General features: G+C 36.0%; 1 protein-coding gene across 2 annotated transcripts; it reads right to left on the bottom strand.

Annotated features, from left to right (window-relative positions):
* On the bottom strand, positions 637-19162 carry LOC109844503 (DNA-directed RNA polymerase V subunit 1). 2 transcript variants are annotated; one of them, XM_020413557.1, is made up of 19 exons: positions 18973-19162; positions 17924-18036; positions 17140-17266; positions 16922-17037; positions 15764-15823; positions 14076-14243; positions 11973-12131; positions 11742-11897; positions 9909-11642; positions 9652-9827; positions 9004-9076; positions 8804-8931; positions 7625-7785; positions 5946-6220; positions 5173-5346; positions 4958-5101; positions 3212-4872; positions 2829-2937; positions 637-1424 (listed from the first exon to the last, which is right to left on the bottom strand). In XM_020413557.1, the coding sequence occupies exons 2-19, from the start codon at positions 18005-18007 to the stop codon at positions 1092-1094; spliced, it is 5838 nt and encodes a 1945-aa protein (XP_020269146.1). In that variant the 5' UTR covers positions 18008-18036; positions 18973-19162; the 3' UTR covers positions 637-1091. The 2 variants fall into 2 exon arrangements, with proteins under 2 accessions (XP_020269146.1, XP_020269147.1); XM_020413558.1 differs by having other exon boundaries at positions 17924-18021.

Below are 21637 nucleotides of genomic sequence, written 5' to 3'. Positions count from 1 at the left end.
ATTGGCTCCTTTTTCTTTTCCCCTTTTCCCCCCCTGCATGAAAATTGGTTGGATTCCAGATCATTAGGCCTAAAATTAGGAACCTTTTTTTTAATCTCTTGCTGCATTTTATGACGAAAATTATCCTTGTCATTTGTTCTAAAGAAAGAAAATCAAATTTGAGTACATAGTTCTCTCTACTATATACAATCTTGCATCATGGAGAAAATATACGCCATCAAATTTTCAGCAAGTTTAGGTACATTCATATCAACAAGGAATCATCAATTTCAGTAAGTCTAGAAGGGTACCATGTGAGATACGTTAAATGACAAAAAAAAAAGGAAGGGAGACTTAACTTACAAAATTTTGAATAATTTGTAACATATTAAGTTGTAGGAAATGTAGGTTATTGTACGCCATAGGAAAGCTAATACCAGCTGTGTCCTTGTGCCCAAACTGCAAGCAATTTGCAATGTCTGCAAGCATGAAAATGATGTATACACAAAATCCTAGAAAGGGCTCCCTGTAGAAAATCACATGCAAGAGGCAATAGAACATGAAATTTTGTCCCACTATCAATTTTAAATCATTGCACTCAATATCAAAAATCACTGTAGGCACTATCAAATATCAGCAATCAACATACAATGCAAGTAAAGTGAAAAAATTTTAATCAGAATATTCAGAATATTGTATCATTATAATCACAGTATTCAAAATCCGGGCTCTCTCTGTAGGACTATTTTCCACATGAGGAGGTTATGTTACTGTGGACAGTTCTCAATAGAATCTGCAGCTCAGAATCAGCAAATTGAGTAATAAATCACAAGGCATTTAACTCGTATCATTTCTCGAGCGCAAGTGGTCAAGTTATTCAAAGGAAAAGCTTGAATAGGATCATTTTCACGTCCAGTATTCCATCAGCCGATAAAAAAATTCAAGTGCAACTGACCAGCATCTTCGCAACCCGGCTAAACATTTCTGAATGCATATTTACAGAGATCTAAGACACTTTTCTAGGAAAACCACAGGAACCACTTCCTTCAGCTGATTGAAAATGACATGTTAGTATATACATATCAACTACTACTGTAATCACATACACAAAATTAAGCTTGCCCATCATTGTTTGAAGGCTCAACATTTTGCGCATCATTGTTTAAGAATTTCGGCTCATCATAGTTTTGGGGCTCAGCATTCTGCTCATCATTGTTTGAGGGTTTCTGCTCATCATTGTTTGAGGGTTTTTGCCCATCATTGTTTGAAGGCTGCTCAGAACGACGTCTCCTGAAAAATTTTCGGTTGAAAGATTCAGCAAGATCCGGATAGCTGCCCTTGATAAAGTTCTCCATGCACTTGATGTAGGAGAAATCAGCACGGGAGCCATCTTTGGACACAACATAGAAGCATCTAGTTCCTGTGAAATTACTGTGCTTGTCCACCTGTCAGTTTGAACAACAACATTATTCATTGAGATATAGTCTGATAAGAGGAATCATCGCTAGGGAGGCAAAAGAATATAGAAATATGCAGATATATCATATCGGTAGGATTGGATATGGATATGCATATATTTTTCGTTTTTGACAGGAAACGGATATAACTAACATATTTGAGTCCATATCTGAACATCGGAATATATGTATGGATCACGTGGCTGAAGTTATTTTGAACTTAGATGAATGGATCTTCAACCAAATTCTAGTGATTTAGGATCTAATCTTCATTTGATTTGGGGTTTTTGCATACATACCCCTAAAATCTTCCATATTTGCAAATTCACCCTCCAAATCTTGGTATTTGTGATTGAATCTTTCTACATCTTAATTTAATAATGTTGGTTTTTAAACAGAGCAATGTCAAATTTTTCCAATAATTTCCAATATGCTCGCAACATTTTCCTGTTTGGAAACTCAAAACTGTTAAGTGAAAGGGGTAGAAAAACTCAGTGTGAGAAAATTGGGGGGTAATTTGCAAATACCAAGATTTTAGGAATAATTTTGCAAATATGGGAGTTTTGAAGGGTACATATGCAAAAAAAACCTTGATTTTTTTAAACAATTATTATAAAACAGGCAGATAGCCTATAATTTTTCAGTCTTCTCTGTTTATGACACATCTGCTTTAATTCACATATGTTTTGTCTTATCTGATTTATATCCACATTCTACTTTAGTGGATGTAGACAATGGGTTTTCCTTACCACACCATGTTTGTATTTGTAGTTGCATCCATAAGGGGTAAGCGGAGACGGATACGATACAAAATCAGATTCGTTCATACTGATCTGTTTAAACCCATAATCATCATCATGTGCATGCTTAGATATGTGTGAATGTATAAGTTTGGACCTCTACCCATTTGTGCGACTGTAAGCGCATTATTAAAACATTTCTATCATTAATAAAATTTAATATCTGTCAGAATCTATCCAGAGGACACTTATCTCAAAATAACAGTAGGATAATGCCTTTGATGTAAAGTTGTTATTAAATTGTGAGATAATCCTAAGAAGCTAAAAGAGGAAACCATCAGAGCAGGCATGCTTATGTACGTGTCCTAGTGCATCTCTTGATGTTCGTGTGTGCATGCATATAGAACATTTCTCATTGATAAACTTTAACATCAGCAAGAAATCTATCTGGACAACATTTATCTCAAATCTAAAGCAGGATGATGCATTAGACATAATGCAGCTATAACTTGTAAGATGAATCTGATCAGAAGAGTTTTTAACCAACCAAACATAATCACAGAGATAAGAAAACAAGACACGTCTACTGTTCTTGAAGCTTCTCAGGACTTTCCTCTGCTAAACAAGATAGGAATAGATATATTGAACTTACAATGATATAGTCCAGTCCATCAGCGACTTTCGTTTGCTTATCAGGATGGTACTCAAAGACATTTTCAATAATGAATTTCTCATCCATTGGAGACACCCGGTTACCATCACTGCAAGCAAGTTTGAGAACCGCGAGATTAATTAATTAAAGAAGAAACAAACTTTTTGCTTAAGCAAGAATTACCAAAAAAATATTTTCTATAAAGGAACTATATGATCGCATTAGTTTGAACCAACAATCCAAGCATGCAGTACAAACTCAGCATGCAAAAGATTTCCTAAACAAAGGAATATATTAGACAAACAAGAGACGACCTAAGATTCTGGTTTACAAAAAAAATGTATAAAGAAAATAGATACATTGTAGCTGGATATATAAGGTACCTGGCTTCACGAAGAATTTTTCTAATAGAATTCATAATCGGTTCAATATCAACAAGAATTTTTTCCTCCTCTGTTGTAAATGTTTCCGCTCTTCTCCAGCTTCCACGATCATCGGATCTGCCAGGACCAGGAGGTCTAGGAGAATTGTTTCTCCCACCTCTACGATCAGAGAAACTCGAGGAACCCCGGCCTTGAGATTTCCATCCTTGTTTTCCTCTCCCTCCCCATGCAACATTTGGAGTCTCAACCTCAGGGGTCTTCGCTGTCCATGGATTTTCCCCACCCTCATTCCAACCAGGAGAGGCTTTGACTTCAGACTCATTACCTCCCAGCACACTATCAACCCCATTGGTTGACCAGCCTTTTTTCTCAGAGGAATTTTCATTCCAAGGCGAAGAGGTTTGCGTATCGGGTTTCCTTGGTGTCCATGAAGACTCATTTGTTTTATCCGTCCACGGTTTCTTTTCAGAGCTTGTCTGCCAAGCATTATCCTCAGATGTATCTTTTTTCCAAGGTGAAGAGCTTTGAGTCTCAGGTTTCCTTGGTGTCCATGAAGCCTCGTTTGCTGTATCTGTCTCTTGTTTCTTTTCAGAGCTTCCCTGCCAAGCATTAGTCTCAGAGGTATTTTCTTTCCAGGGCGAAGAGCTTTGAGCCTCAGGTTTCTTTGGTCTCCATGAAGACTCATTTGATTTATCTGTCCATATTTTCTTTTCAGAGCTTGCCTGCCAGGCATTGTTCTCAATGTTTTCGTGCTGTCCTAAAGAGATCTCAAGCTGTGGCTTCTTTGCTGTCCAGGATGACCCACTTGCTTTGCTCTTCTTCCACTGTGAATTAGAGTTCTCTTCCCAAGGCAAAGAGCTTTGAGTCTCGGGTTTCCTTGGTGTCCATGACTCGTTTGCTTCAGCTGCCCATGGTTTCTTTTGAGAGCTTGGCTGCCACCCTGAAGAGCTCTCAGCCCGAGATTTCTTCACATCCCATCCTCCCACCCCCTTGTTCAACTGTGCTGACTGATTTGGATGATGCGGTTTTGCATTATCCCAACTTGACCAATCATCAGATTTAGATGTAGGAATTTCGGAAGAATCTGGAGCATGTTGATCTCTACTTTCACGTCCTTGCCAGATGTCTGCCCCAACAACTTTTGGCGAAACCTGCCAGCTTGTTTTATTACTGGTGTTTGTTGAAGGCTTGGCTTTGTTTTCCCATGAGGACCAGTCATCTGACTTGGTAACAGTATTCTTGCCATTATCCCAGCTTGTTTTATTTCTGTTCTCTGCCTCAGCAACTTTTGGTGAGAACTCCCAGCTTGATTTATTGCCAGTATCTGCCGAAGGCTTGGCTTTGTTATCCCATGCCGACCAAGTATCTGACTCAGTAACAGTTTTGGCATTATCCCAGCTTGAAGAAGGTTTGCCTGTTCTTCCCCATTCTTGCCAGCTGTCGTTACCTCTGCTCTCAGTTTCAACATAATCTTCAAAGGTTGGCTTCTCACAGATATTGTTAGGCTCTGGGGACAAGGGCATGTCATCGCCTTGGAAATCATCCAAGAAGTCGTCGATATCACTTCCCAAGCAAGCACCAGGTAAATCCCTTTCTTGAGGCTCCCTAACCCATGCCAAAAGATCATACACGTCTTTCCCCACATCTTCATTACATGCCACCTGATATAAACCAAATTAATTAAGATGTAGAAATTAAAAAGTGTAATACAAATATGATAATATGCTCAGTCTATTATCAGCAAACCTGGTTTTTGTGACCCCATATAACTTCAAAGTGAGTTCCAGTGCCAACTGCAACATGTTTACCCCAGGAAACTGAAGAGACTATGCTGCCTAATGAATCCGTGTGACATTTCTCTGCAGCTTTCTCAAAACACTTCATTGGCGTCTGCACACATATTTCAGTACTAAGTCAACCAAAGTAACATTATGGTAACAAGTTATTATAATATTCCTTACAAGCAAAGTCGCTTCTGTAAAAGGCACTTGAACTTTGAGAGACCGAAACAATGATTTGAAGCCACTTGTGTTGAAACCAATGAGATTCCCTGTACATGTCATGTTATTGCCTACAAGTACCAGATGCTCCTTTATGACTCCCTTTGAAACCATTCTTATAGACTTCGATAGGCGCTGCACAAGTAGTCACAATAAAAAGATTAGTTCAATACATACGCACGTAACTTATGTGGACTGAGAACTAACGGGGAGGTTTTTAGGTATAACAGAAAAGTAAACAGAAAGTTGTATCAATGATTAATCGTAGTATAGTAAAATAGTGAAGGAACAAAGGCTAAAAAATGTTTCTTCTTGAATGCAAAAAGAGATGCATAATTTAACGTGCATACAAATATTTAGTGGTGACAATTATGCTCCTAATATACCAGCATAGCACAACTTCCATATACTTAAAATGGAATTATATTTCTAATATGAACTGAATGAAGAGCCTGATTCTCAACAATAAGACGGAAAGTCTTGATTGCTAAAGAGAAAATTTAAGATCGAAAATATGCAGAAACGTAGAATTGGAGCAGATGTTTCTGAATAAGATCAGACCATGGAAAGTATTGTCAGAAATGTACCAAACACATAAGTGATCTTGAACTATGTTGTTCTTGTTTTGACTGTATATCAAATAATACAAAAAAAACATTGGTGAAGTCATGACGAATTGTTATACTTACAAGTGCCATAAATAGACAAGATTTCTTATGAGAATTCTAGCGTACCTGAACAGATTGGTCAAATGCACAAGAGATCCCAAAAATTTCTTTGATTTGTTGGATTCCGTAAGGAATAGAGCGTGTAGTGTTGATAAGGTGTATTACCGGTAAGCATGCATCTAATACTATCCGCCATGCATCACCATTTTTCTTAGCTGCAACTTTCTGAACAACAACTTCTAAGGCTAATTCGCCCCGTACGGGATTGTCTGGGTTGCTCACCCAGGAAGTAGAATCTGGTCCAGACCAGATGATGTTAACAGTGTCTATTCGAGGATCACCTGCAAATTATCAAAGAAATACATAGTGGAAACCAGTCAAAACTATGTCAATATGTGCAGCATGAAGAAAGCAAAAAATAAAAATAAAAAAATCTCAATATGATGGCTATGTAGATTCAAATATTTTACTTAATGGCATCAAATGTAGCATACAGTATAGAAGAGTAATACATGAAATAACATGGAAAAGGAAAGAGTACTTTCTGAAAAAGAAAACATGGTATGGTAAAAGATGATATCAGTATCCACCTAGGTAGCACGGATACGGGCGGGACACGGACACGGTAATGGACATGGGACACGTTAAGTTTGTCAAATGTAGGATATGGGGACACAGCTATATATATATTAAGATATCTACAACATTTATATGTTTCTTTCTATTATCTATAACAATTAAGAATCAAGTTAAATTAAACTAAGAATAAGGTTTTAACAACAAAAGTTTAGTTTCAATTGTGTGGGATAATATGATGGGTATTCTTCAAATATATAAGTAATGGGTTTCAGATTTCAGGTTCAAAAACCGATTGGTTTTGAACCTAATATTACCAACGAAACTAGTTTAGGGTATAAGTAATGGGGAAATCGGATTTCCGTGTGTCGGACACGGACATAGCATCCAAAATGCCGTGTCCGAGTAACCTAGGTACCCACTTATTTAACCAAAATGGAATTGATGGTCTCTTATATTTTAATCCGCGGAAGAATATAATCTGTGTTCAAGTGAATAGCTAACATGTTTTAAATTGTTCAATAAGCTTCTGCTCCTTACTAGCTGAAGAGGGTTTCCAAAGGGAGAGTGGTCTACAATTCTACATTGGGTCCTTCATTGCAATGATAAAGCACGAACAAAGTTGATTAAGCTCCACTGAAGAATTGACCTAATCTTTAGGCGCAGACGAAGCAATCAAGTTGAGAGAGGATCATACCATCCAAAGAACCTTGATGGCCAGCTGGCAATGTAAAACTCACACAGTTCAAGCAACAGGAAACAAAGCTCGACATTCCCCTAGAACACAATACTGTCTAGATGAGGTAGATGATGTGGTTTCATAAAGGAAAAACACCACCATCTCTCAACATAAAGGAAAAACACCACCATCTCTCATAAAGGAAAAACACCACCATCAAGTGGATCGCCACATAGGCAAACACTTCAGTACTATATAACACAAAGGGAACTTTTGCAGGGGTAAGCGTTCAAAAGAATAGCAGGTATTTATATCAATATTCATGCTAATCATTGAATTGACATAGACCTACAGCTATATCAGCTAGGACACTGGAAACAGAATATGCAACAGCAAGATATCTCGGTACAAAATAATTTAGCAAAAAAATACAAGCAAAAGACTCTCAGAAGTTAAAACATAACAATAAGGATAACCAGCTGTCGCATACCTTTAATAATTGTATCTAATAAAATAGGACAGATAGTGTTGATCATAATGTGCATTCCTTGTTGAAGGGTTTCATCAACACCCCCAGCACAGTAAGAGAACTGAAGACATGGGAACTCAGATAAATTTGCATCATTTGACTGCAGGGAGCTGCAATCTTCACTGCAAAAAAATATGAAGGAAACTATTATTAGGATATTTTGAGACCAAGAGGGGGAAAAGCAGCAACCTACTATGCACATGATGATGAAAAACTTCCAATATGAAAAACATACTAGTGTGTACCCCGCCGTGCAAAGCACGGCCCCCAGTTTTTTTAAGCATTGCATTTTGAACCTGCCTCCCTCTAAGGTTTAATACATTTGATTTGATTATTGTACGCTTAAAATTAGAAATCATATCGATTGCTCTATACTTAAAAAGGTACTGTTCTTGCTACAGTAATGCTGTTTTCTGCTTGTGCTGCATAATTTACTGTAGTGTTACTGTAGCGTAGACAGTTCAATTATAGAGGAGTAGATGAAATCACAGCCCCAATTTGCAAAAACTGCATTGCACGCTTTCTCTAGGATTTCTTTCGGCTCTACATGAAGAGATTACATACAAAAAATTGCTCAAGACTTCCACAAACTGAGTTTCTGAAAAGGGATTTTAAAGATCAATGCGAATGCGTTGCACAAGCTATCAACCAAGAGATCCGTTATATTGCATGAAGTGATTAGACGTCAAATTTCAGTAGTACTTCCACAAACTGAGTTTCTGAACTATGAGAATACATAATGATTTCCAGAAGCTATCAACTATGAGAATACATAATAATGTATAGTTATCCCTAGCAATTACAATTTTTATCAGAAGCGATAAACAAATTTAACTTATGCCTAAAGTGTAAACATATACTGTTTATGATACTACCTAAAGCTGTAAATAAACTAGAGGAAAAAAGAAAACCCCAAACCAGACCCTTATATGGCTCGAGATAACGAAAACTTGACATGACCATCTAATATGTACAATTAGAAATTGTTCGAGGATAAAGAAAACTAGACATGACCATTTAGTATGTACGATTAGAAATTGTCTAATTGCACTTAATTACATAAGTAGCTTGCCATGGAAAATAGACTGTGTAGATGAGGATTAGTATAAAAATGATAAACCATGCAGTAAAATGGCTAACCTTGCCGACAAAAATGTTCTCCTCAAGATATTGGAAAGATGACCCTTTTTCCTTGTGTGGCCACGTATAACTTCTTGACACTTGTGAAGTACTCCGTCAGTGTTTTGGTTCAAAATCTTCAATCTTGTCTGTTCGACAGAGAGATTCATTTCATTTTATGTACCATGGAGACAAAAGAATGTGCATTGCAGTGAATGTACCGTATCAAGGTGAAGATGACCAACAAGGCCTGAAACAGTTGCTGAGTTAGGTAAACATATCTGCTTTTGGTACCTGAAAATGTCATTGTTATAAAAAGTCGATGTAACATAGTAACAAATTATCATCTAGTATCAATTTTCGAGATATAGCGAGCACAACAGCCAAATTATTAAATCAACCGTGTTCTGCTAGCACTAATTGGACGGATCCTGGTTAGTGGTTGTTCACAAGAAAAGAACAAGAAAATAGATCCAATACATACTGGACGAGGAAAAAGAGAGGCTATCATTGCGACAAGCTGTCAATTTTAGGCCACATGTATCGCCGAGTAAATTCTTTAACAGATGAAGTTCATAATCTACCATGAACGAAATAATCAACAAAGGCATTTATTGATTCAACTATGTTAATGCAACTGTCTTAATCAGAGAGCACAAACCAACATAAGTAGTAATTAAAGAAGTAACTTGGTTAGTCATAAGATCGGTTAAGATGCCAAGACAAATGAACAAAAATATAGAAGAATTAATCAGGGAGAAAAAGCAATTTGATCACTTAAAGATGACTAGGCATTAATACACAGAGCAGAAAAAATATTAAGAACAAAGACATCTAAAAATTGGGAGGTAGAAATCAATTCTACATACTCAATGGAGAAGTCAATCGCACAATGCTTAAGGGTTACGCTTCTCAAGCAATTCTGGACTGCAAGTGCTGAATTTTCTCTGCAAAACTTCTTTCCGCAGCAGCAATCATTCAAATATAGAACGATACGTCGGTCAATAAAAGCATTTTGATAAGCTGCTTTACAGAGCAGTATTTCCTGCAAGGAGATAAATTTATTAGGTTCATAAGCAAGTCGAACATGAAAGTTAGGCAGCAGAATAATGATCCAAGCTGATACCTTCATTAGTTCCCATGATGAATTTGTACTCGAGGATGAATCCAGCACAGCCTTGTAAGCCGGGTTTGAGATGGCCGTTGCAGCCAAAACACCAACTGGTTCACCAGCAGTTGCAACGCACTCTGCTCTGGCTTCATCTAACTCATATGCTAATTGAATTATTGAGTTACTACAGACATTTCTTACTGTTCCGTCATAACAAATGACAACATCTCTAAGGATGGCCATTAAATTTTTAAATAGAACTCCCGGTTCAGTCAGCCCACGGGAGGATCGAATAATAACCTCCCTTGCAGAGATTGAATGGACAAAATCTTCAAATGGATTGAGACCATGAAAGAGTGGATTCTTGACAAGCCCATGTGCCTCAGATGATGGGCTAACATCTGTTGTTGAGAATCTACTTACGAATAGGTGATGGATATCCTCAACCAATGCCTTTGAATACAACTTTCCTTTAACAAAGAGTTGAAGGCCCAAAAAACCTATCTGTTGAAGAACCTTACTGATCGAGGATTCACTTTTTGAATCGATCACATACCCAAGAGAAGAAGAATGTAAAATGAATGCAACAATTGGTATTTTAAGACGATTCAAGTCTTTCTCAACTTGCAATCCTAGGAGCTCATCATATGACATGCGCAACTGTGGCACAAAAGATGCAATATCTTGGATGCCATCTTTAACCTCTCTCAGGACGGGATTTGGAATGTAAAAATCCTGCAGACTAACGCTAAACCCTTCTAACTGCAACACCTCCATCAAAAGTGGTTGCAGTGAATTAAAAAAGTTAAGAGCAGCCTTAGGACCCTTTGCAACTAATATGGAAGTAATGATGTCAGTCAGTGATGACTGCAGAAAGTCCCTATTAAACTCAAATTTCAGAATTTCACTCTGATTGATTACATGTCTTTGGCCCGTACAGTCAACAGAAGGTGGCAAAGCAGACTGCAAAATTTGATATATGGTCCAGAGAGACCCAGAACCACAAGCTCGAAATACAGCAGGAGGTGGTAACACTGGCGAAACAAACATACCCAACTGCTGTGCTTTCTCTTTTCTCAAAAAAGATGAATTAGCCATGAGTTTTAGTGACAACAGAGAATCGCTAACCAATTGAAAGTTTAACTGCCCACTGTGAGAACTTAGTAACTGTTGGTCAACACTAAATAATTCCACAACTTCAGCCTTTGCAGCAAGTGACTGGGGATAGAATATGTGTACACAGTCGCCATCAAAATCGGCCCCGAGCGGAGCACACACAAGGGGGTTGATTTTGACTGTGTGGTCATCATGGACATAGACAGTGAAAGCTTGCAGAGAGTGCTTGTGAGTACTTGGTGGCCTATTGATGAAAACTATATCGCCATCCACGATACTTCGGCTTATAACCTGCCCGACTTTAAGGATTGTGTGCGCTTTAGAACCAACAGCTATTGCATAAGTAGATTTGCCGTCTCTATAGGTCACACAAAGTCCATCATTAACCATTTTCTGCAAACGCTCGAGATTATGAGCTGTGACCCTCTCTTCAAATGTAACCTTCTTAGCAATTTCAGAAGGCAAACCAATTTCATTAATCCCAATATACGAATCGCCAGTAATTACACTACGTGAGGAGAAACCTGAGCCCTTACTAATAAATAAGGTTCTAATTTTCTCTAGCCATTGCTTGGAAGAATTTTTGCCAGCATCAGGACCCAATACCAACTTCTTGCTGACATCATGAGGGGCCTTGTACAAGAGATTTGGAAGAATATACAGAAGAAGGTTAGGATGTGGAGAAAAACACAAAAGCAATTGAGAGCCATAAACATGGACAAATTGGTATACCTTCGCTGAACCCCTGAGGTGCATATATTCTGCAATTACTAACTGCAAGTCATTGCATTCAACCTCATGAGATTCAAAATTAGGAGAACCTGATCTGGAACGCTTGATCAGTTCAATCTTGCTGAGAACTCTTTTGAGCAGGGAAATAGAAATATCCTAAAAAAACCAAATGAATAAGTAAACGGACAATAAAAAGAGGTAGTGAGCAATATGATCTCATGGATAACTTACAGAAGACATGACACTTTTTCCATCTGAAATTTCAGGTACCAGTAAGCAGTTTGGTGGAACTGGAAGGTACTGCAAAATGTATCCATCCTGAGGAAAATATCCCTTCGCTACCAGTCTTTTTTTGGTTTCTTCAGGGATCTCTTTCAATATGTTAAGAGCCTGAAATTAGAAATAGATGATGATATGGAGTTTATTTCTTTACCAGTAAGAAAGATAAAAGAGGATGACTGTAATGACAAAAAATGCAAACAATCAACAACCATCAGCCAATAAATTGAATTAGTTCTCTGTTACCTTGCACTAGATCAATTATCAGTACTAAAAGTTAAAAAAGTGAAAACTTTTCCATTTTCAATATGCACCCACACACAATCTGGCAACAAATAAGATGGTAATATTGACAGTAGCTAAGTAAACACTGCATATCTGTCTAAGTATACTTCAAAAACATCTTCGGAGCTGATAAAACAATATTTGAACAAAAACATATGTGAATAAAAAAAGAAACAACTTCGAGATTTTCACCCAAGCGTTTGAGATTGATTACGTGGATCTTTTCTTTTCCAGATATATGAAATGCACCAATCGAGCCAATCATACCTTTCCTCAAACTCAGGTTTCCAGGTTGTTAGCCAGCACAACCAACAATTTCTGTCTTTCACGTAAAAGTGAAACCATCACAGATGATGCTACATGTCTCATATTTGATCAGAGACCATGCACATAAACATCATTAGTGTATCTACAAACTCTTTTCCACAGGCTTCTTCACTGCCTAGTCAAATGTATGAAAGATGGCAGGAGAATGGGACAATCAATCATACTCAAGAAAAGGCCGATGAATAGATGTCAAGGTTAATTGAAGGCAAGAAAAAGAATAATCAATGATAAAAGTATAATACGAAACATCAACAAAAGGCAACTTGAGACAAGTGTAAGAACAAACTTCTGACTGATGATTGGAGAATGTAAGTACACACATGATCATTCATTTTTCTCTCTGTGAGGCATACTTTTGCTCACATAATTGTGTTGAAGTACTTTCGCATACTTAATTGCATTGAAGACGAGGTCAAGGGCAATGAAATGGTAAGTGTGAAATAGCAAAAGCAGATATATAATGCTATCAATCAGGAGAAAAAGACAAACAGCTTAAAAAACCAAGCCGAATGAGTGAACAATTCATAGAAAAATGAGCATACATAGTTCAAAAAAAAGATCGTAAAGTAACATGGACAAGTAAAGTGAGTGACATGGATAAGCATGGATAAATGAAACTCGGAAACTTCAGAAACATGTGATATACTTGGAAGACAATGGGTTCTAGAGATGATCATGGAAGGGAGAAAAAGGCCAATATCTGAACCAACCATCAAACTGTTTTAGGCAGTGGGCATCGTAGTACATATCACACTAATAGGATATGATGAGGGTAAGAACGAATGCTATGCTCTAATAGTGAGCAGTGGCATGAAGATGCCACATGCAAATTAAGCAAGCTGCAAGAATCCTGAATAAGTGTAGCTATTTACGAACTGATGCACCTAAAACACTAGACAGCTTCTCCGAAAAGCATAGTTGAAAAATTGCAGATTCAATGGGAGATTAAGCAAAAAAAGGAAATAAGCACATGCGATTCTTTACGAGCATTATTAAAAGTAATAGACTAAAGCAACAGGAAGCTATCAAATCATATTAAAGGCAAATAACAGTGTGTCTCAAGGTACCCATGTTTAGATTATCACTGTGTAAGTGTATATGCCAAGTGCAATGTTATTATCAGCTAATACGCAAGTATCTTGAAATGCAAGTAAGATACCAAGTTGAAACATCATTAATAAAATATCATCCAGGTATGCTAGAATAGCCCCAATTCCAATCAGCTTAACAATAATGCCAGTAAACCATCCCATATGCTGGCCCAATAAGTAAAGATAGCAACCCAAGCTGGCAAGAGCTAGTTGGGTTCACCCAAACACAAACAGTTTGCAAAAGAAATGAAAGACTACGAAAAACAAATGAGCTACAATTTGAAACTTGAACGAAAAATTTGGTAGCTTCATCTAAAAAAAACTCTTTCAACAGAGATCTGAAGAAGAAAACCTCCAAGGGAAGCAAAGTGCGGCAGGTTCCATCACCGTGACGAAAACCATATTTTGATAAGAAGTTCCAGAATCCCTCTCTCAGCCTTAGTTTAGATGACACAGTTAATTGCAAGCAAACTGCACCATCTGATGTCTTGACCTCTTTAATTGAGATGGGAGGAATGTCCTGTATAAGAGAAATTAAATAGAAATTAACAGGAAGGCGTGAATGTCAATCAAAGTCATGTGCTTGAAGAAAATGCAGACATACAAATCATATCTACACACTTTACAAGTAAAGACACCGTAAAAGTTAATGCATCGGGAGTGAAGAATGCCAATATGCCATAATCAGCAGTTATGACGGGGAAAAGGAAATATTAGTACTAAAATTCTTTAGATTCGAATAGGAAATATTAGATCTGAAAAATCCTATCTGTGCCATATTTTTATGTGCATCCAAGGAGCAACCCTCCATGTCTCCCAGACAATAACAGAACTTAAAACAAAGCATCCCTTTGAAAGAAGTTAAAACTTATAGAAATTAAAACTTATAGAAATGCCGAAAATGAAGAAAGAAAATCTAATTAGTGGAATCACAGAGTTGCCCATACTAAACATCAAAGTAACAAAATACCAAGCGATCCAAAGAAAATGCTTAATTCAAGTGGAATAGGGCAGGTGCGTGGCAGTGCCAACTAGTATCATTGAATGAACAAGAACATGCTGGTAAACAAGTAGTTGAGCATTTTATAAACATAGAACGCAATTGGACACTGAAGTCATGCATGAACCAGCATACAACTAATTTGAAAGGTCAAAACTATGCGCACATTGTTACTATGCCTCAAATCACCAAATACATGATAGTCATCTATAATGTGCAAGCACAATATCTTGTAGTTCAAAGATCCAAACTGATATGGAAACAAACTAGTTATCAAAACCCATCAACTATTAGTTTGAGATTATTTTCTTCCTTCAACATAGACAAACATAAAGAAATATCCAAGCATGAACCAACACACAATTAATTTGAAAGGTAAAAACAATACTCAGATTGTTATATCAACTTTCCCTTAAATCACCAAATACATGATTGTCATCTACAATGTATAAGCATAATATGTTGTAGCTCAAAGATCTAAACTGATAGGGAAACAAACTAGTTATCAAAGCCCATCAACTATTAGTTTGAGTCTTTGAGATTATTTTCTTCCTTCAAAAACAAACATAGGGTAGTATCCAAGCATGAACCTCTAGAGCAATATAATTTAGAATTCAAAACTGTACTAAATAATGGTTCATTACACAATTTAATCCTTGCATCTTTTCAAACATAGTTCTCTTCTCATTCTGACTGTATATTATTCAAAAACTAGAAGAGCAAACTCTAGAGCCATTCAACTATGTCTAATGCATATAAAACCCAGGAAGTTAATGGTTAGGACTTAAGAGATAGAGATACAATATGGATTCGAGAAACTATTAAAAATCTAAGTCAATAATTGCACAGATCATGTTGTTGGTGTATTTTTTTGTCCTCTCCGATTGGATAGATTGTAGTATAACTAAAGACCAAAAGATATGTTGATATTGTATTTTTCATTTTTCAGAAAAGAAATACAGAACAATCCCATTTAATCTGAAAACAGAACCTTGAAAAAAAAAGTAAAATTAATAAAGCAAACAGAATATGGCCAATACCCGACAATGTGAACATGAAGTAGCAGCAGAGTTACTTGATTTCCCAGCCTTGTCTTTTATCTGCAAAAATTTACAACAAACAAAGAAAATTGCATAAAAGGAACTTCAACCCAAAAAAGCCAGTATATCGTAACAACTTTTTAATAAATAAGACGAACTAGTTTCACAATGAGAATATAAGGGAACACAACAGTAAAGCAAAGCCTTTTGAAAATCAGAACACTACATGTATCCTTTTGCTTTGTCCATTATTTGTCACCTCCACTAAAATATATAAATAAAAGAACGAGAATATACAATAACTTGTGGAGCCTAAAGGATTCCTGCATGCACATAAGCTAATAATGACACGTTAGTTCTGCAGTTTAATTACTACAAACGAAGGAACAAAAATTCTATTTACCCCTCCTCCCCAAAAAATAAACCATTTACTGATCAGGAAGTACTGATTAGTAAAAGACCAAGGCTCAGTACTTCAGGCTCGTACTCATTCATATCTTGAAATAAATAGCTCCAGTTATATTTCATCTTCAACACGACAGTTTCAGCTGTCACTAATACAAACTGATTATTCAAAATTAAATTTAACAACAGCAAAATGTCAAAAAAAACTGTGCAAGAAAACCTGTCATGATTTTGAAATTACATAACTGAATTGTTGTTGGATGCCATTTAGCTGGAGCCCACTAAAGATGGTTCTCACATCATATACTATAGGTAGACAATAGAAATTCCACTACAAAGAAAAAATGAGAGGTGATAGTACCACATACTATGACAAAAAAAGTAACAGTTTTATTCTTCCACTTATAAGCTCTCTCTCATAATATCTGTCATATGCTCCAAAATTATTTAGTTTCCAGCAGGGGTTTAGTCGCTTTTGGATTTCATATTTCTCTTATTGCTTGAGTTCTTTCACACAATTTACATTCGGATACATCTTCCAAATATATCAATATAGTGTTTATTAAAAAGGTAACATAGAACACGTAAAGAATGTTAATCATAAATAAATAAATCATAATAGTTATCAACTCTGGCTGATATAACCATGTCAGGAAAGTTAGCAAAGAAATCAAGGAAGATAAGAAGTTGTCATAATAATACAAGTTAGCAAGATCATGTAAAAGACAGTTTTCAGTTGTTATGATTTAGAACCTTTCCCTTCTTTGTCCTCATGCAGTGGAAACACACAAGGCTTAGAATATCTCTTAGCTCACTAATGTGTAAAGGGTGATATACTGGAACTGGTAACTCAATATAACCAAAATGACCTGAATTAGAACAAAAGACAAACTGTTAGAGAAAATTTATCTTCAGATGCTTTAAACTTGCATTGCCAAATACTTAAGAATCCATCAGTTACAAGTTCCCACCTTCACAATTCCCACTTTCAGCGGTCCCACAAGATTCACACTTGCCAGATTCCAATGGCAAGCCAAGGAAAGGATTTGTCAGCTGGGACGGATGAGAAATTGGGCAATCATTTATGGAATATTTACACTGCAAAATAAGAAAAATATCGCTTAGCAAGACCAAAGGCTCAACCATGACATGCAGATAAAAGCAGTGTGAATGCTAAACAACTTTTTCTAAGATAAACTAAAAATTATTAGGTACAAATATTACCATGACATTGGCACCGTCTAAGTGCAATGCATCAGAAAGATGTTATGCGCGGAAATAAAGAGATTTCTATATGTTAAAAGTAATCTTTTGTGAGCTTAATGAGGGCATGTAATCTTTTTTGCAAAATAAGGTTATTTTTGGCTAAACTTGCAGCTGAGCATAATTCAAATTTCACATAGGAAGGCCATATGAAATGTCAAACTGAAAACATAGTGCAGGCAATGCTTCTCATATAAAAGTAGTAGATTTCCTTCTCTAGTGAATTAACGGATTAATACACTGAAGGGGTGAACCTTGTGCTAGTCCATTGATCCAGAGAAGGAAATTTGAATATGAAATTTAGATCCATTAATTTCAGAAAAAAGAAAACTGCAGTAAAATAAAATTTTCATTACATGTGCAGTTACATTCATTAATAAGCAAGAAAATCAATAAGGTGGAGCATATAAACTTCAAAAGGAAAACTATAAAGAGGTTGGAAGAGACTGATAATGGTTAACAAATAATCAGTGAAGAAAAAGGAACACATACAACTTCCTCAGCTGTTGCAATGCTAAACTTGATAGCACGAGCAATTCCATCTGATATGACAGGAGAAATAACATTTTCTTCCATCTTTCTTTTACAATCTTCAAAAAAATTATCTGCATCAGAATTCAGGTTTGCAAATGTATATTAATGTTTAACAAAGGATGATACTGTATTGAACTGCTACATAATGAATAGAATGTAAATAAAACAATCATGTTAATTTGACGAATCTTTGGGTTAAATAACAAACTAGTGATGTCCAAATAATTTCATTCGCATATAACATCTCACTAGCATTCAGTTGAAACTTTTCTTTAGTAGATGGATATATAGTCATGGGCTAAACACCAAAAAACATTCAAAAGAAACAAAGATTCATATCGATTAACAATTGGGCAACTAGCAATTTCCATAAAAGTTAAAGCATATTAGACATGCAAAACCCAGAAGAAAAATGTTAAAAAAAATATTAGCAAAGCACCAATTGAAATAAGCCAATGAAGTCCATGAGAATCTATTGATAGAAGGAAAAACCAAACTCATTCAAGCATGCTGAAAGCCCATCAAACTATCTCATCAGCCTGTTAACACGCAGAAATCACCTAGTTTGATGAAATCCAAATAGCTTAAGCAGATACTATTCATTGAAAATAAATATATGTATATATGTACAGATTCTCCAACTTACACCTAAGAGCACAAGCAGGCAAGCATGGTTATTTTCTACTAACTAGAATGATTACAACTCCTAATCAAATCAAATCATAAAAATCCTCAAATGGGTTTCTCTCGTATAACAGATTCACAGTCCTAGTAAAACAATAGCAAATTTAAGGAACAATTTACCCACATTTCTGAAAACAAACCTCAATGCATGTCAAAAATAAGGCCCAAAACAGAGAAATAAGCAAGAAAAATACAAATACATGAAATAAAACACGAAATTACCATATGGGTTTAGGGTTCTGCGACATTTCCGAAACTAAACAAAAACCCATTCGAAATTACAATTCAAATGAGGGGAAAAGGGTTTTGAAATGAAACAAGACCTTTGTTTGCTCCAACTGTCGAGCCCTTCGTCGAGAATTGAGCGGAGAGATTGAGAGAGATGAGAGATTTAACTTACAAGAAGGAGGGTTTAAGGGTTTTTTCCCCTCTTTTTTTTTTGGTCAATTTTTTTCTCTCTTTTAAGTGAAGAGAGAATTTTTGGCGAAGAAAAAAAATGGGGTTTTGGAAGGGGAGAGGGGTGCCTGGTGACTTTCTAGGGCCTGTTTGTAGAGCAAAAGAACATTTTGCAGAAAACTACACAACAAATTTTGATTCCTTCTACTAAATTGGGAGAAATTACAAAAGTTCCCCTGAGCTAGTGTAGAATTGGTCTCCAACGATGTCACCTAGGTGTCATGGGAAACGTTTAATTACAATACTACACAGATCTTTTATTAAGAAAAGTCACCGTCTTTGTTGAAAGAAAGATAAGATTGTCTATTGTGAGTTGTTTCAGTGAAGACTCCACTCTCATGAAAAAGTATCCGGTAGACATGGACCACATCCATCAAGCACGTGTCATGTTAAGAAAGGAACGCTCTTGAATCGATGTAAGTCAGTATTGACTCAAAGGATTAACGCATTGGTTTGAGGGTCCTCTTTCTTTGAGCACACTACTCAACAATAAATATGGCGTATATTTTTTCCGTTTTGGTCATTCTCGAGAATAAAAATTGACAATTGGATGTAATAGGCAAGTTAGCTAAATCAATTGAAAATAGAGCTGTTCTCATTAGCAAGAAATTAGAATATTTTTGCTGTTAGACGATTAAATAATAGTTTCAATAGGAAACTCACACAAGCATGTTGAACCTTTAATTTTAAATTTTTCGAGGAATTTTTATATTTTTTCAATGATAACTAAAAACTTTTGTTAATGGAGTTGCTATTTTTTGTAATATATGGACTAATAATACAATTTTTTCCTTGGTCAAATTTTTCTCTCTTTTAAGTGAAGAGAGAACTTTTGGCGAAGAAAAAAATGGGGTTTTGGAAGGGGAGAGGGGTGGCTGGTGACTTTCTAGGGCTTGTTTGTAGAGCAAAAGTACATTTTGCAGAAAACTACACAACAAATTTTGATTCGTTCTACTAAATTGGGGGAAATTACAAAAGTTCCCCTGAGCTAGTGTAGAATTGGTATCCAACAATGTCACCTAGGTGTCATGGGACACGTTTAATTACAATATTACACAAATCTTTTATTAAGAAAAGTCACAGCATTTGTTGAAAGAAAGATAAGATTGTCTATTGCGAGCTGTTTCAGGGAAGACTCCACTCTCATGAGAAAGTATCCGGTAGACATGGACCACATCCATCAAACACGTGTCATGTTAAGAAAGGAACGCTCTTGAATCGATGTAAGTCAGTATTGACTCAAAGGATTAACGCATTGGTTCGAGGGTCCTCCTTCTTTGAGCACACTACTCAATAGTAAATATGGCGTGTAGTTTTTTCCGTTTTGGTCATTCTCGAGAATAAAAATTGACAATTGGATGTAATAGGCAAGTTAGCTAAATCAATTGAAAATAGAGCTATTCTCATTAGCAAGAACTTAGAATATTTTTGATGTTAAACGATTAAATAATAGTTTCAATAGGAAACTCACACAAGCACATCGAACCTTTAGTTTTAAATTTTTCAAGGATTTTTTTACATTTTTTCAATGATAACTACAAACTTTTGTTAACGGGGGTTGCTATTTTTTGTAATATAAGGACTGATGTTCCAATTCTTTTCCAGAGCTTTTATTTGAAAATTATGTTAGAAACATTGCGAATCTCAGGATATATTTTGATTTGTCATGTTTTTATAATTTATTTCATGATTTTCTTTACTATAGTGAATTTACAGAAATTTTGAGGAGAGCATAAAAAAAAATTGTGCATACATCAATATGAAGTTGTCTTCATGGATTTTTGACGTGAGGATTGCGTATTTGGGCAGTTTTTGTACATATCTACATATATATAAGTCATCTGATATAAATGAAAGAGTGGTGCTAGGGGCACACCCCCAACCACACCCTCCACCAAACCTCCTCTCCCTCTATAGTGCATTGGGTCCCACATCAAATTTTTAAAAAAAAATTGATGCGGAGCCCAATGTACTATAGAGGGAGAGGAGGTGTGGTTAAGATTGTGGTTGGGGGTGTGCCCCTAACATTTCTATAAATGAAAACAAACTTTGCAGCAAAAAATATGAAAATTACCATTTGGGCTAAAGAGGACATATTTCCTTCTCCATATTTTCCTTGCATAGTTTTAAATTCGATTTACCATTCAATATTTTCTCCATTGAAGAGAAAATAAGATCACGTACGTCTGCTTGTGCAATATTTTTTTTTTTTTTACATTACACAAGCAGCCCAATTTTCTTATGATTCTCTTACCATTAAAAATTTGGTAGCATGATATCTAATTTGTAGGGGGAAAAACTTTTGTGTTCTTTCTTTAGAATAATTTGTCTTTTGATAAAGCACTTCGTATCACACGGACTTCTTTTACTTCTCTTTTCAATCCAATTAGCTTACTAGTTAATTAGTTTAAGTTAATAAAATAAGACATATCGTTTTAGTTTTGCTTAAAGAAGTTCAAATGCTCCTTTTGACAGAAATTCTCTTTTTAGTTAATTAGTCCCTATGTAGTAAAATCATGAAGCATGCAGTTT

Source organism: Asparagus officinalis, chromosome 6 (genome assembly GCF_001876935.1).
Source record: "Asparagus officinalis chromosome 6, Aspof.V1, whole genome shotgun sequence".
NCBI classification, from domain to species: domain Eukaryota; kingdom Viridiplantae; phylum Streptophyta; class Magnoliopsida; order Asparagales; family Asparagaceae; genus Asparagus; species Asparagus officinalis.
The sequence above is the reverse complement of the archived record's forward strand: the minus strand, read 5'-3'. Positions and strand labels throughout refer to the sequence as shown.